General features: G+C 36.3%; 1 protein-coding gene across 2 annotated transcripts; it reads right to left on the bottom strand.

Moving 5' to 3' along the window:
• Positions 1 to 400: 400 nt before the first annotated feature.
• LOC308685504 (uncharacterized protein) lies at positions 401 to 10830 on the bottom strand. 2 transcript variants are annotated; one of them, XM_081357311.1, is made up of 7 exons: positions 10160 to 10830; positions 9376 to 9409; positions 7345 to 7397; positions 4779 to 4922; positions 4135 to 4179; positions 3811 to 3870; positions 401 to 1268 (listed from the first exon to the last, which is right to left on the bottom strand). In XM_081357311.1, the coding sequence occupies exons 1-7, from the start codon at positions 10193 to 10195 to the stop codon at positions 1203 to 1205; spliced, it is 438 nt and encodes a 145-aa protein (XP_081213437.1). In that variant the 5' UTR covers positions 10196 to 10830; the 3' UTR covers positions 401 to 1202. The 2 variants fall into 2 exon arrangements, with proteins under 2 accessions (XP_081213437.1, XP_081213438.1); XM_081357312.1 differs by lacking the exon at positions 4779 to 4922 and having other exon boundaries at positions 10160 to 10348.
• Positions 10831 to 17141: the final 6311 nt, after the last annotated feature.

The following is a 17141-nucleotide window of genomic DNA, read 5'->3' on the forward strand; positions in this document are numbered from 1 at the left end:
ACACACATACTTGTTTTTGCTACGTCGTGGGGACTCCTGACTAGAAGGTGACACGTGGGGACACCAATTTCTAAATACAATAAAGCCATAATTTTTAGTCAGAAGTGTCTGGGGGAATTTTTGAATCCCAAAAATCAACTTTTTTTTCAGAAATTCTTAATTTTAAAAAGGTGAATATTTGTCTGGTTTTTCTATTCCGGTGGGGACCTGCCTATTGTGTCTTACCCCAAACCACCACCGAGGGGCGCTATTATGAGTTAGCTTTTGGTTATCTAATTTTAATACAAATTTAAACTTGTACCAGATAAACAATAAATATTAAGTTTACATCATCATTAAAGAGTTGTTTAAAAGGGAGAATTGTCTATATTTATATTTTTATGGATTTTTACTTTATTTTACAATTTACAAATTCCCATAAACTCTTGTATTTGAATAGAGCATTTGTATGGATGTAAACAGTGACAACAGCCTCACCTCACTTCCTGTTTAACAGGAATCTATTATTCTTCAACTGAGAATCTGAAAAGGTTTACATTTGGATAAATAAGACAGTCATGTTGTATGGCAAGCAGGAAATGTTCACGGGTATCATTGTGTTTGCTGAATAATTATTTGTGCATACTGGAATCAACTCTGAATTAAAACAAGAGCACATGCTGGCATTCAACAGGGTTGCAAGATATATTGCTATTTGCTATTTGTGTTTTTTCTTATTCGTCATCCTAAAAATATTTCACGCACAGAAACCTATGAAACCCAATGAGTGCGATGTGTATTAATGCGTTGTGGAATAATTCGCAATATTTAGTTTTTTTTTTAAAAAATGTATGCAAACGTGCCACAGTTTTGGACCACACTGAATTCTTTTGAGTAGAAGACATTTGATGTACAACCCCCCATAAACCTCCCCAAGAAAAGTTTGGAAATTTGGGTAATTACAACAAAAATAAGAATCTACAATTTCTTAATGCTCTTGAACATTTATTTAACTTGTGTTTTGAAACACATTTTGAACATCTTGTTGCCTTCAACAAACATCTTCCTTTTCTTCTACATTTTTCGCTTTAAGGCATCAATACGATTCTTAACATAAAATTTCACCCCCTCCCAACTTCTCCCCCGAAGTGCCGCTGGTGACCTTTCAATGCACTCCATGCACTGGGCTTTACCAGGAACCTTCCCAGAGTGGATGTAGTCCATCAGAGTTTTTTCCACAGCCTGGATCTCTTCTTTAGACCACTTTCTCCGTGGGTTTTGTGTAGATACTGAATAAAAGAAAAATAAATAGGCTATTAGTAATTGTGATTGGGATAAAAGTAATTGTTAACCCACACGACATGAACGTGAATAACATCAAATAAATACATGGTATTCAGTTTTTCTCTCATTGTCTCACAGTTTTATACATACTTTTTTGCTAAAATCTAGTTCGCATGGTTGAAAATCTGTAAATTCTGGCACATGTTTGCAAGCATGATACCTAGTAACAATATAAACAGTGATACTGTATTAATAAGGACTATTTTGACAAAAATATCGCTGGTAATTTAGTCACTATCTAAGATGTGTATTGGATCTGGGCTGAAAATGGACCAAGCCAAACATGACAAAATATTTAGGTTTTATTGGTCATAACCATAAATGACTGCTTGGGAAATTGAAGAAGTAAATTTGTAGGACCTTTCCCTTTTCTTTTCTTTACATGTTTAAGCCTTTAGAAATGAAACATTTACGATATAGGACCTAATTAAAGCTGCACATAATGGGAGGGGTTTACCCAAGCTTAAATTATATTGGCCCACGGTGACCAACGGCAACAGATCTAAAAAAAACACAATTATAAGGATTTTGCTTGGAAATGAAAATATAATTACATATTTATGATCAATTTATTATATGGTGTAAATATACTGAAAAATATATGAAATACAATATATTGAATAATACACAAGGAATTGCCACTTTTCATTTATGAAAAATATATATTTAAAATATATTTACACTGTAAAATGTCATTAATTGAGTGTACTTCAAAAACACGAGGAACAAGATTTCCTTACATTTCTTAAGGGGGTGTTTTAATCAAAGTTGTAAGTTACTAGTACAAAGACTTAAGGGTGTTGGGAGTCTTGGGACAATGATAGACTTTGTATTTATTTCTATTTATTAAACTGTAAATACTTTGTGCATGTCTGAAACTTCACTGAATATATGCATTTAAAAAAGAATAACTCCAATACAATTTAGATAAAGCAACATGTAGCATATTCTCAATGTTTCTTGATCTTCTGCTGGACTGAAGCACAGGCTCTGTTCTTCAGCACAAACCCTTTAAACCCCAACAGAACATTAAACACTAACAGGTCTGTGAAGATCTCAGCAGAGGAGGGTTAAACAGCTCCACAAACAGCATTACCAACTTCACTTATTACTAACCAGACTGACTTTATTTCTGTCAGACGTCTACACAAGTTCTTACTGAGAATTAACATTTAGATTTAGATTGAGATTTAGATGTTGATGATTTATTGAAAATAACATAATATTAGTCACCAGATTGTGATCAGTGTTTGATTTTAGTTGGGCTCTCGACTTTATAACATTATAACATCAGCAGAAGAACAAGAAACATTGAGAATATGCTGCATGTTGCTTTATTTAAAATGTAGAAATCTATTGAAGTGATTTCTATTAACTTCTATGTTAAGTTGATGTTTTTTTGTATTTATTCAGTAAAGTTCAGTGAATAAATACAAATAAATTCACAGTCATTGTCCCGACACTCTTTTGTATGTCATTCTATTAGAAACTTTCAAATTTGATTAAAACGCCCTTGAAATTTAAGCAAATCCATAAATGTTTTCCACGTTTTCGAAGTACACTCAACTAATGACATTTTACAGTGTAAATATATTGTGAATACATTTCTCCAATAAGTATATTTACACCATATACTTATCATAATATATTGATCATAAATATTGGAAATATATTTTCATTCCGTAAGGGTATCTAGTCGCGAGCCTGAATTCTCAGACAGTTCTGTCCAATACAACACTTGTAGATTAAGAAATGGTCCGTACACAGTCGCTGTATGGAGAAAAGTAGCCAGTAAAATAAGCACTTCCTCCACTTTGGATCTGCCATGCTGCTGTTACAAAGCTCCATCAGCACAGATCACTGAAACAAAGACGTTTTCCACTTTTCACCAAATTTGACCTCCACATTAAATTTAAAGGGTTAGTTCACCCAAAAATGAAACTTCTGTCATTAATTACTCTCCCTCATGTCGTTCCAAACCTGTTAGACCCTAGTTTATCTGCAAAACACAAATGAAGATATTTTTGATGAAATACGAGAGGATTCGGTCCTTACATAGGCAGCAACGTCACTACAACTTTCAAGGCCCAGAAAGGAAGTAAAGACATTGTTAAATAGTCCAAGTTATGAAGCGATGAGAAAACCTTTTGTGCACATATTTTAATAATGTCTTTATTAACTTTCTGGGCCTTGAAAGTTGCAATGGCATTGTTGCATATGAATGGATCAGAATCCTCTTAGATTGCGTCAAAAATAACTTCATTTGTGTTTCAAAGATGAACAAATGTCTTACGGGTTTGGAACAACATTATGGGGAGTAATTAATGACAGAATTCTTTCATTTTTGGGTGAACTAACCCTTTAAGGGAACCCTGTTGTCAATATAAATGGGTCTCTTTGTAGATTCCAATTAAAATGACTTAATTCTGACTTTCACAAAAAAATGGAAAGTGTGACATTTCATAAGACATTTGAAAAACAGCTTACCCTTTGTTGTGTGTGGTTTGTCCAAGTGCTTGCCAATTGGCTGCAGTTCTTTATCCTTGCCTGTTATAAAACATATGAGTACAACAGAGGAGACTTTAAATACAGATAATATACAGTAATGGCACAAAATGCTGACTAAATGGATACCAGTAATTGTGCCATACATCTAATTTACCAAATATATTGGGGTTTATTTTGATATGAAATGATATGAAAAAAAATAAAAGCAAGTGAAACCATGCAAATCATAAAGTACTGGTTCTTTAAAAGGAAAACAATATCAGAAGTCTTCATAATCCTCCTGTTTAATTTAAATCGTATTACCTTTGGATGGTTGTTCAACTTCATTAGTGGACTCCACTGATTTGTCTGGACAAATAATAGCTCTCTTAGTAAAAGAATATTAAACAAGCAATCCTAAATATCAGTAAGCACACTCAAACTGTTCTTCCAGTAATATTCTAACTAACTGTGCTCTAAAGACAGGATTGACAGGATAATACAGCAAAATATGAAGAGCTCGTCTCAATGTGTTGGAGCAATGGCGGGAGATCTCTGTGCGAGCCAGTTGAAGTTGGATGTCAGAGCTTTGCTGGGAAATTAGTTCAGCAGACTCTAAAACTTCTCGGTTTTAAAGGGAAGAAGAGCTATCAAGAACATTCATGAGGCTTCTGAAGAGGCCTTGCAATGGGCGGATCTGTGGCTTTATTTTGGGGAACCCTGTGGCTCACTGTCTAGGGTACAGACTGAGCACTGTGACCTGGGCTCAAATCTAACCCAGGCCCTCTACTGCATGCCAACAAATTACCAATGTGTGGGCCAACTGCTGACTAGAAGGGCCTGCTGACTGAAAACGGCAAGCTCAATGTTATGATGTTGAAAAATGCCCCAACGTTCACTTGTTTTACGAACATAAGAATGACCTAGCAACCGAAGGTATATAAACGAAAGCATTTAATACAACTAACCTTTGTTTTCATGCTCTGATATAAAAACATGGTCTTCTCCCGTTCATCATTTACAGTTTTTGTGTGCGCCTTCATGTATCGGTATTCACAAGCATTGTGATGTGCTCTAAGTTTCTGGAGGTGACCCAAGTGACAGCTTTGAACCTACAAAACAAACAAACAAAAAAGGTTTTTGGAAGCTTTTCTTTTGCCATTTATGCTACCTCCAGAACTGAACCTTCAAATAAGGATTTATTGTTGACAGTAGGGCTGTTGGAACGAATTCCGAAATTCGAATATAATTCGAATATTTAAAAAATCAATACTATTCGAATGCTGAAGTTCCTATTCGAATATTGCTTTTGTACATTAAAAAAAAAAATGCAATCTTGCCTTTCTTGTGCGCATGTGAAAATGAAATGCTTTTGTTTCGTCAGATGAACAATAACGTTTTTGAATCGTAACACAATTGTGCACGTTATCCACGCACGCAGTATCATAACAATACTGTCAAAAATCGCGGAGAGCAATGTCTGCACGAAAACGGAGATCACCACTCCTGACAATTTGAGAAGCGATGTGTTGAAGGTGTTTGGATTTCAAACCCTTAATGGAAAAACTGACAACGTTACACCCTGACAAGCTAGGCGATCTGTCCGAGGAACCGCCGCTAAAACAGGCAAGAATTATTCTTTTCTACCTCTCTCCTCATCACGGTTACGAGCTGTCCGCACGTTAAGGGATTATAGCGAGGCGGTTGTTATAGCGAATAACAACCCCGACAGGCTGAACTTATTACATGGCTATACAAAATAAATAAACAATTTGACACAAAATATTGATTTAAAAAGGAGTTTATTGATTTAAAAACGATTGTACTACTTCCGCTAAAGAACATAGACCGTTCCGCGTCCATAGCAACGCTGTTTTTCATGGCAATGCGTGTTATACTTCGCACTCGCAGCGGTCTGTTATCAAGAAATAACAGACCGCATCAAAGAGTATAGAAGTACTTCTATACTCTTTGACAGCATTCTACATTAGAATTCAACCAAGCCATGTAATAAAAGGCAATAACAGACAAACTGACACGGTTTATCTGTGAAGATATGAGACCGATCAACATCACGCATTGGCGATCCATAAGACTGTGTAATGTCGTAAATATTAATAATAGGATACATTTGAGCATTTAATATTCGAATATTATTCGAATATTGAATAAAATAAGGAATGGAATTCGAATAGCATTATAGAGGAAGATTGACAGCCCTAGTTGACAGCAAACACTCTACCATGTGAGCCACAGGGGATCCCCTATATTCCACGGAACAACTCATAAAGGGCAGCAAAATAAAAGGATAAAATAGAATTAAAATAGAATTTCTCAAATTAGAAATGTCTTAGTTATGGATACAGTGTCCTGTAACACAATTGTGACCCTGGACCACAAAACCACAAAAATCTGAATACATAATCTTTCCATTGATGTATGGTTTGCCAGGACAGGACAATATTTGGCTGAGATACAACTATTTGAAAATCTGGAATCTGAGGGTCCAGAAAAATCTGAATATTGAGAAAATCGCCTTTAAAGTTGTCCATTTCTATTGGCGATTGTGCTGCATCCACTCACAAAAATAAATGTTTTATATATTTGAGGTAGATAAGAATAGGACAGAGGCCGCACTATGCATAAACGTTTTTTATTCGTTGCACAACGTTTATGCATAGTGCGGCCTCTGTCCTATTCTTATGTATTATATTTTTAGGCCAGCACTCTAAAAAGTGTATTATCAAAAATTGAGTGAAGCCTGCTCCTATCCTCATTAACCATATATTTGAGGTAGGAAATTTACAAAATATCTTCATGGATCATAATCTTTACTTAATATCCTAATGATTTTTCGCATAAGAAAAATCGATAATTTTGACCCATACAGTGTATTGTTGGCTATTGCCACAAATATACCCGTGCAACTTAAGACTGGTTTTGTGATCCAGCGTCACAATTGTGTTTGTCCGGTATAGGTTCAGTTGGTTGCCAACTATATAGTTAGTTAGTTGATAAATTTGTTGTCTTGTCAATCAGTTAGTCAGTCAGCTCCTTTACTGAACACAATAATTACATTATAACATACTTTACACTGCTGTTGGATGAATCAAATTAAAATAGCATGCTTTTTAATGCGTCTAACGAAGTTATTTCATTTTCAGAAAAACCTGTTCCCTTATATGGGTCATTAGCTGAGACCTTAATCTAGAAATATATCAATTTATAATAATGTAGTATTAAATAATAAAAACTAAAAACTAACTTCTAAAACTGTTTTGTCCCTTACCTCAACCAACAGTTTTATTTATATAACCCTGATGGCAGATGGCAGATTCTTCTAGAATGATCATTTTTATCAAGCTTGTATATTTAAATTCAATAATTTCACTTAAATGACAATGAAGATTACCTATTAATTGTAATTTAAGTGAAATTACAGAACTTAAATATACAAGCTTGATAAAAATGATCATTCTATAAGAAAATTTCAGATGGCAGATATATATATGTTTATCTGTGGATATAGCCTACCTTTGTTTTCTCTTCTGTCACATCATCTGTCACATCATCTGTCACATCATTCACTGCAATGTAAATCACAAAGACAAAAAAAGTATTGTTATTTAAAATATTTTTCCATTTTACTTCCTCCTACTATAGCCCTTATGCACCAGAGAAACAAGCGCGCTGCATCTTTAGAATATTGTCTTTGAACTTCCGTTTTTGCGGACGCTCTGTATATCTCTCTGGCATTCGCTCTCCAGGAGTAATTAGCTTTTGAAGTGGATTTTCTTAATGTAAAGTTAACGAAGATGTCTTAACAAATGTCAGTAGAACGGGAAGATTTTAAAACGAGCCGTTCATTCATAAATAGACAAGATCGCTGTGAAAATACAGACCGGAAGACAAAAGACAACGAGCTACATAAGGTCTATAGGATTAGGCTTAAACAAGAGAATCATCAGTATCGAATAACAAACTAATACATTTAAAATAAGTATATCAAAATAAGGCTGATATCAATGACACCAATTTAGCAAAACCTGTATTTACCACAAATTTAATGTGAACTGTGACTTTTAATTTCATACAATGATAAAAAATTACAACAAAAACTTAACTATCGTATCGGCTGAAATTGACAGTACACAGGACAACATGTTGTATTTCCTCAGCACGAAGTTAATTATATCAGTGGTTCAGTAACTGGACATTACTAACATGTCAAGTTTAGGGATAATTGGCCAAATTTATTTAGCCATTAGAAATTCATTTTCACCAACGATGAATGCATGTAAAATACATTTTTTAGATATCAGCGAGGTATTTTTTTATCTTTATATTGAACATGAAGAAAAGTACACTTGGTTTCACAATAACATGATCATATGGCTAGACATATTTATCTCGTTTAATGCCACAATACCAAATCTTCTGTCCTTTGAAAGCGTCTCAAATGTTTAACAAAAAAGTAAAAATACTGAAATGTTTTTTTAAATGAACTTTTTCACTAAAATAAGCAGATATAATCACCTACTTGACTTTAATTTCTAACAGATGATCTGTTTTATTTTTTTATCAAACCGTAAAGAAAATGTACAGATCAAGTTATAACAAAAAAAAATGTAAGTTTACAAAAATCAACCTTAGATTATATTAATTACTACAATCATCCCTTAATTACTTTGTGATAATGTAGTGGCCTCTAAACTTCTATTTAAACTGACCGGTTATTAATTAAAACATTATTTACCTAAACAAAAGATAGCAGATTAAAAAATTGAATTTCATGCACATCCATGAACTTGGCATGGTGTTGCAAGAGAATGAAAGGAGGGCGCATGGGGGGCTATGATGGATATTTCTTTTTCTCCAAGATTGTGCTTTTAAAAACCTTGGTTACTCTGGCTCATTAAGCTACATATATAAGCTTTAAGAATTAGGCTATTTTAAGTAATAAATGACGCACTACAATTTGACATAGCCTACCACAAATGAGTAAAATGTGTTTTGTAACCTACTATGTGCGTTCGATATAGAGGCGATGTCAAAAGCGTCAGTATATGACGCCCTAGGATTAGAATGCCCAAGGCGTCATATACTGACGCTTTTGACATCGCCTCTATATCGAACGCACATGGCACCCTTTAGCGTCAATATGAGACGCAGATAGATATGGGCCAGAAGGCGCGTCAGTATATGACGCCCTAGGATGAGAATGCCCAAGGCGTCATATACTGACGCTTTTGACATCGCCTCTATATCGAACGCACATGGCACCCTTTAGCGTCAGTATGAGACGCAGATAGATATGGGCCAGAAGGCGCGTCAGTATATGACGCCCTAGGATGAGAATGCCCAAGGCGTCATATACTGACGCTTTTGACATCGCCTCTATATCGAACGCACATGGCACCCTTTAGCGTCAATATGAGACGCAGATATATATGGGCCAGAAGGCGCGTCAGTATATGACGCCCTAGGATGCCATGTGCGTTCGATGTAGACGCGACGTCAAAAGCAACTGACGCCCTAGAGTGAGAATGCGTTGCATTATCTCACCTGTGCATCCAGAGCTGCCATTCGTAACGTTAGTCTGCAAGCACATGTGTCATAGACAGTCAGACATCATGGTCAAACATCACATTACACTGTATTTAAAACTGCAATGATAAAATTTGGCAATGTATTAAAGTAATTGACACTGTAACATAAGCCAATACAATACTGAAAATAAATGCCATTTATTGTCTGATCTTGAAAACTGCATTACAGAAGTAGAAAAAATTGTTCTGAATTTAACTTCCCTCTTGCTTTTTTGAAACCCATTATTAGTGTTTATAGTGATAAAACGCATGAATCTCAGGCCTGGCCTCAGACTCCTCATGGCTGCACGTGTAGGCCGCAAAAGATCCAACTCCTGGCCATCTTAGATTAATGTTACCAAAAGTGAGCTAAACATCTAGGTGAAGTAACAGGGACGCAAAATATGTCTTTCAGAAGTAACAAAGACAACAACATATTAAATTAGGCGAAGTTTAAAAGCGGATTACCGCTAAAAATGCAGTCACCTATGCAATCCTAACTGTGGCCTTAAAACATGAGCTTAAGACTCTTAGGAATCTAAAGCCCTAATTAATATATTATTGTTAGACTATCATTATTTTCATTTTGGTAGATTAATCTATACTTTATGCAAAGCTGCTTTGAGATTATGATTAATGTGAAAAGCGCTATGGAAAATAAAATGACGTGACATTTACGTTACGATATATGTGCAAACAATAAGTTAAATAAACAGCACCATATTATTTTGAGAACCTTGTACAAAAAGTCAAAAACTTACTTTTTCGTCGGATGTCTCGTCTCCTCTCGTCTCCATCTCGCCGTGTCCGTCTCATCCCTGCCTCTCGAGCATCTGAGTGTCGCAGGTGTGAGACGCGGGGGGTGTGTGTGTGAGACCCGGGAGAGTGGGGGAGGGGACGGTCGCGGTGGGGACTCGAACCTCAGGTTCTGTGTGATCTGGGTCCGCCATTACTGACATTCACTCGGCGCACTATATATATAGCTATGTTTATTACCCGCGAAAAAAAAAATTCTTGTGCAGTTTTTGTATTATTTTAAAAAATGATGTATGCACATATGCTCTGATAATATAGTGTATAGGATATATTATGTTATAAAAGAAATACATTTTCTGCTCAAATTCAGATATGTTTTTTTTTAAGTACAAATAAAATTTCAGAATGTAGATGTTAAAATACATATTAAATGTGATATTTAAAAAAAACACATTAATGAATGGAACCAATTTGGAACTTTTAAAACAACTCACAAAAAGATTGACATTCATAAAAATAAAAAAAAATAAAAAAAATATTAGTAGACCTTGTACTCACCAGAACAGATATTATTTTTACCCTCTGAGAGGAGATCAAATAAATAAAATAGGTTTGAAAGCAGTGAGGCTTATTATGGATACGAGGCCTCCGCACACGATAACGTCCTTTAGAAACTGTGTATACTGATTCTGAAACTCTTTAACTGCATTCTCCTCCTCACTACTGTTAAAATAACAACAAACATCTTCACAGAAAGTGCTCTCCTTGCTGTTCAAGATAATGACTGACACCATGTATTGCTAGCACTTCTCCTGCTACTGCTTTCTCTCCAGACACACTGCTTGTTGTATTCCTCATTAGTCGCTCTGGATAAAAGCGTCTGCTAAATTAATAAATGTACATGTAAATGCGCTCACCTAAACAGCAGTTCGCCAGGTAGAGGAGAATGGAGAGAGACTTTATTTGCAAACTACATAAATTAACTGTCAATTCAAGTTAAAAACACTATCACGTGATTTCATTTATGGTAAGAATAACACATAGTAAAAATAATTCAACAAACGCTGAAGCAGTTTCTCCACACTGGGAACCCTTCCGGCTCAGCACTGGTGCAGATTCTCCCACAATGACATGAAACTACTTAGAGTAACACCTAACTTAAACAGAAATAAGAGTGTGTTGTAGACATTTACGTTTGCATGTGTACTGCATACATCCATACACTGGTGTGTGTTAGACTAGTGATTATGACACAGTGCTCATCATGTCCAGGATCTGAGTTCACCTGGTCAGATTAGCCATAATGATTTAGCACCTGCTCTCACCAACATCTGGACCCAGAGGTCAATGTGCAGCTAGGGTTAGGGTTAGGGTTAGGGTTAAGGTCAGGGAGAGGTACTGGTCCACCACATCCAGATGCTGACAGCATTAGGGTTAGGGTGGGGTCGGGTCAGGTTAGGGTCAGGGTACTGGTCCACCACATCCAGATGCTGACAGCACCTCTGCTTCATGCCCTGCTGGCTCTATTATCTGCTCTGCTAACAGGACTGGTGATGGTCAGTCCTCCACTGTGGCCTGTGGCTGCTCCTGCTGTGACACTGGGAACGGGAGCGCAGACGCTGGCACATGCTTACCTCAGCAGCACAGGGGCATTAGCCATGTTCTTAGCTAGCCATCATTGCCCCTCTTCTGCTTTACAGCAGCACATCTGGATGCTGGATCAGTAGATTATTTCTACATCTGTTTATCTCTCACGCTGTGCTGTTCACTTCCGTTAGCTTCATGAGAAGAGCTGTGTCTGGCCCGTTCTCTCACACTGAGCACTCTTCTGCTGAGAGTTCTGCTAAAGCAGTGTCAGTCTCTCTCTGCTAGCTCACAGCATCTAGTAAGGCACACGGGGTTGAAGACTATATAAACTGTGAGATATGAGGTATGATGAGGGTGTAATGTGCTGCTAGGGTTAGGGTTAGGGAGAGGTAAGGCACAGGGTGTTGAAGACTACTGATATACTGTGAGATATGAGGTATGATAAGGGTGTCATGTGCTGCTCTGTTAGCCTAGCGGCTAGCATTTACCAGATAATAAAGGCATGAAACATTTTTATAAATAGTGTGTTAGTAGTTCACTTTTAAGGCTTTTGAGAGAGCACAGAGAATGTGTGTATCAAATATCACACCATTTGTGCAAAGGAATTACAAAAACAGACCAAAATATGTTGAATCCCATTTGTGATATACTTAATTAAAAAAGCCAGAAGATTAGAAATAACAGCAGCTGACAATTTTAGAAACAAAGATTGTATATTGTCAGGGCCTGTTCATTTATTAATATATATATGCTCCTCTTTGATTCTGTGTAATGTATGCAGAAAGGCTCTGTCAGAAGGGTATCCCAGAGTGGAAAAACTATTATCATTTACTGATCATGATTTAATTAGTTTAGAATTAAATGATAATTACATATTATAGTAATGATATAATAATGTATTATAATTACATTAACAAAATCACTTTGGAGTGTTTTTAACTAATTAATTAATTAATTAATTAATTAATTAATTAATTAATTAATTAATTAATTAATTAATTATTAATTAATTTAATTAATTGATTTAGATTTAGTATATAATCCCCCCCCCCCCCCCAATACAACAGTCCACGGAGAGGCGAGACTGAAACCCTGGAGTTGGCAAACCTCATTTGATTTCTTTCCTATTGTCATCAATAATGAGTATATGAATATAGATACTGTAGATCCCTGATTAATTACATGAATGGCATTTTTAAGAGATCTGTTGTATTCTAATCATTTGAAGAATTTGCTAAATTAAAAAAATAATATTTAGTTTGTGGCTCAGTCTATCCAGAATCTTCATTCTAGTGTATCAACAGTAAATTTATTTAATTATGTTTATTTTATAAAGTAATATAAATAACTAAATAGTATACTAATATCCAGTATAAATATATATATATATACCCTATTAACTCATATCTTACTATTACTATTATTAAATACTTTAATTTCATTATTGACCAATACCCCCAATAGGGCGCTAGAGAGTGACACACTTTTCAAGAACAATGTGACTCGTGGGGACAGCAATACTCTGTGTGACCACCAGGGGCGCATAGATACACACTCACACAGATTTTTGTCTTGAAAACGGTCCTCATGAGGACTTCAGAAAAAACTGCATGGGGCGGGTCTAGACACTGTCTGGGAGGTGCCTAGGGGGCTTTGCCGGTGGGGACCTCAATTTAGGTCCCCACGGTGACACGAGTCCCCACGAGTCTGTGTGCATTCAGGTTGAAGTCCCCACCGGGATAGAAGAACAAGAACACACACACACACACACACACACACACACACACACACACACACACACACACACACACTCTCTAAAATCAAGGACACATTACAGTTTTTTTGTCACAATGACACATTTCTCAATACTTGAGTCACTTTTCACAACTCTTCACAGTTCTCCTAACCAACTTTATCTCGGCACAGAAGATATTACAGTTTTTTCCAATTGCTAACACACAGTTTTCCAAACTAGGCTGGTTTTATCAAAATACTCAACACAATTCACAAAACCACACTCCCAAACTGCAAAACACCTCATATATCCTGCAGAATGAAGCAAAACTACACATAGCCTTATCAGAATCAAAGTTCTGCACGGAATGACACACACACACTTCATTCATATTAGCAGAGTTTTGTCTGACCAACACACACTGCTGGCATCATGAACATCACTCTCATCTTTATATGCTTCGCCATAATACTAAAATAGCTCAGATTGTAGAAAATTCTTCAGATTGTTCACATGCACAGAAATATTTGCAGATACACACACACACACATGCTGTTGAAACATATTTTTCACCAAATAAGTGAGTGCAACATACGCACTGCAGAAATATTTACACTGGACTGAACACAAGTATGCTCACAAACAGTAAACTGAAAAAGACTGAAGTGTTAACAGTTCAGCAGCGTTGAGGTGTTGGTCAGGTGACACATGTATCGGCCAATCAGATCATGTCATTTTGAATGGCAGTGTTTTGAAATGGCAATCATGTGACGTTATGTCAGATTGTGTGTGTTATGCAGAGAACCGTGTTCAGTGTGTTTAAAAAGTGCCATTTTGAATTGCAAAATGTGTGTAAAGCAGAAAATGTGTTTAGACTTTTGGAGACGTGAGAAGAGGTTTTGCTCTGTGTGTGTGTGTGTGTGTGTGTCAGTTTAGTGTGTTAGCAATTGGAAAAAACTTTAATTTCACATTGAAAATGCACTAAAAATACCAAATCCCTTCATACATGTCTCAAATCAACACATTCTTCCGTAACACTAGCAAAGGTTGACAGCCGACAAACACACTTTGTCACCCACAAACACAAACAATAACAACAGGTTAGCATTACACAATGTTTTCTTCTGTCAACAAGGACAATGTTTATACGGGAATGAATCAGGCATGATGCAGTGTGCTTCAATATATTTATGTCTTTTTTCCCCCCAAAATACAAGAACTTGTACACACACCATCCACCAACAGATAGCCTACACCAGGAATGCTAATCTACTCGGTCTTCTGCATTTGGCATTTTAGATTCGAAATATCTTTCATTAATATTACTGTAGAAATGTAGCAAATTGCTTCAGTTTTGTATAGACCTTCTGTAGCCCCGCCCCTTCTGTAGCCCCGCCCCTTCTCAGCGCCGCGCTCGTTGTCTTTTGACTTCCGGTCTGTATTTTCGCAGCGATTCTGCGTGTTTATGAATGAACGGCTCGTTTTAAAATCTTCCCGGTCGACTTACATTTATTAAGACATCTGCTTTAAACATTACAGTCCTCATGATAACTTTCGTTATTAAGTAAATCCACTTCAAGAGCTAATTACTCCAGGACAGCAGCGCCATAGATACACAGAGCGACCGCAAAAACGGAAGTTAAAAGACAATATTCTAAAGATGGCGGCGCCCTCGTTTCTCTGGCGCATAAGGTCTATTATGTTTTTGTTTTTAACTTAAGTTTGACAGTTTTGAAAATGGTGTGTAAGCATGAGCACACTGTCACAGAGATTTGTCGAAGTGAGAAAGTGAATTAGTGTAATTTGAAAGATGTAGTCATTGAATGCATTTTGTGCCAAAGCAATGCTATCCACGGTTTATCCCACATATACTTCTGTTGAGCGCACTGTGTGAACAGTTGTGAAAAAGTGACCTAAGTATTGAGAAATGTGTCCTAGCGACTGTCAAAAACTGTAAATTTGTCAAAAGTGACCATAAAGACATGTTACAAAATATTCTATTTCAAATAAATGCTGTTCTTTTAAACTTTCTCTTCAACAAAGAGTCCTGAGAAATAAAATGCATCAGTTTCCACAGAAATATGAACTGTTTTCAACACTGATAATAATCATAAATGTTTCTTGATCATCAGATCCTCATATTATGCTGATTTCTGAAGGATCATGTGACACTGAAGACTGGAGTAATGATGCTGAACATTCAGCTTTGATCACAGGAATAAATTACACTTTACTGTATATTCACATAGAAAACAGATGATTTACATTATAATAATATTTCACTGTTTTACTGTATTTTTGATCAAATAAACGCAGACTCTTTCAGGCACATTAGAAGAATCTCACGAGTCACGACCCCAAACTTTTGAACAGTACTGTGTTTATAAAAGCATAAATCGCTACACATTTCTTAGATGTATGCTGGAAACAAGAACAATTGTAAGACAAACAAACTTAATTCCAGACGTAAGCTATTCGCTGAACACAAGTACCAATATATTACACAATCTGCATCTTAAGTACTGTATTTCTCCAATGCTGTTAAAGAAAGCTATGCTATTATATCAGTTCTCCAGAGCTTCAGTGTGAGTTACTGGGAGTGAGTGACTCTGTATCTCTGATCTGGGATCAGACTCTCCTCTTGACGCTCTTTTGACCGAGTGAGTCACAGACATCACAAATCCCTTCACAATACAGCATGAGTCAACGACTAACAAAAGAGCTGGTGTGTGTGTGTGTGTGTGTGTGTGTGTGTGTGTGTGTGTGTGTGAGATTCTTCCTGAATGAGATCTTACACACACACACACACACACACACACACACACACACACACATCAGAGGAAAGATCCCGAAACCCTGAACCCACATGACATGCAAGCATGAAAGAAAAGAAAGAAAACAGAACCAGGTGAACAGAGGAAATAAAGTATTACCCATGAACGCTTCACATGAAACCCTCTTCTCTGCTTCGTCCTCTTTGTCTGTTGCATTAGTTTGCATATCTGGGCTTTTCATATGACGCTGTTTTCCATAAACTCGTCCCTAATTTTCCTTGTAACTCACTCATTATGACTGTTGCTTCATCCCACTGTCTGGAGCATTGTGTGCATTACAGTTATTGCTTTATTTGGCATAAAGAGCGTAAAGTGCATCGAATATTAATAAAAAAGCGTCACTTTAATAGAATGTTCGTTCAAAGTGATCTGGACTTCAGTGACACGTCACTGCTTGTTTTAGAACGCTCAGAGAACATTCAAATGTAACGTTTCCATAACGTTTGAAGAATGATACAATGGAATGTTCCCATAACCAATAATAAACATTTAAAAATATATATAACACATATATTAAAGCTGCTTTGAGACAACCTACATTGTTAAAAGCGCTATATAAATGAAGATGACTTGACTTGACATGGAAGTTTTGAACATAACTTGAGCAAAAGGTTCTGAGAACATGTTTTTGTCCTGTGGGGAGCATGTGTTTAATCCTACAAATATCTGATGTGGATATGATTGGCAGCTGTTGTAAAGTGTCAGATGGGGTTTAACAGAAGAACATGACAGAGCGAAGTAAAGCATCCTCATCCTCCATGTTTTCACGAGAGAACTGGGCAACACTTTATTTCACAGCTTCATTGTTACATAATAATATCAGTTGGCTAA

Source organism: Scardinius erythrophthalmus, assembly GCF_964197995.2.
Source record: "Scardinius erythrophthalmus genome assembly, chromosome: 2".
Lineage (NCBI taxonomy): Eukaryota > Metazoa > Chordata > Actinopteri > Cypriniformes > Leuciscidae > Scardinius > Scardinius erythrophthalmus.

Excerpts from the sequence above, each read along its gene's own strand:
- LOC308685504 (XM_081357311.1), bottom strand. The coding sequence starts at position 10,195 with ATGGAGACGAGAGGAGACGAGACATCCGACGAAAAA. Across the intron at positions 9,410-10,159 it reads ACGAGACATCCGACGAAAAA|ACTAACGTTACGAATGGCAG; the intron begins GTAAGTTTTTGA and ends ATGTGCTTGCAG. Across the intron at positions 3,871-4,134 it reads AGTTGAACAACCATCCAAAG|GCAAGGATAAAGAACTGCAG; the intron begins GTAATACGATTT and ends GTTTTATAACAG.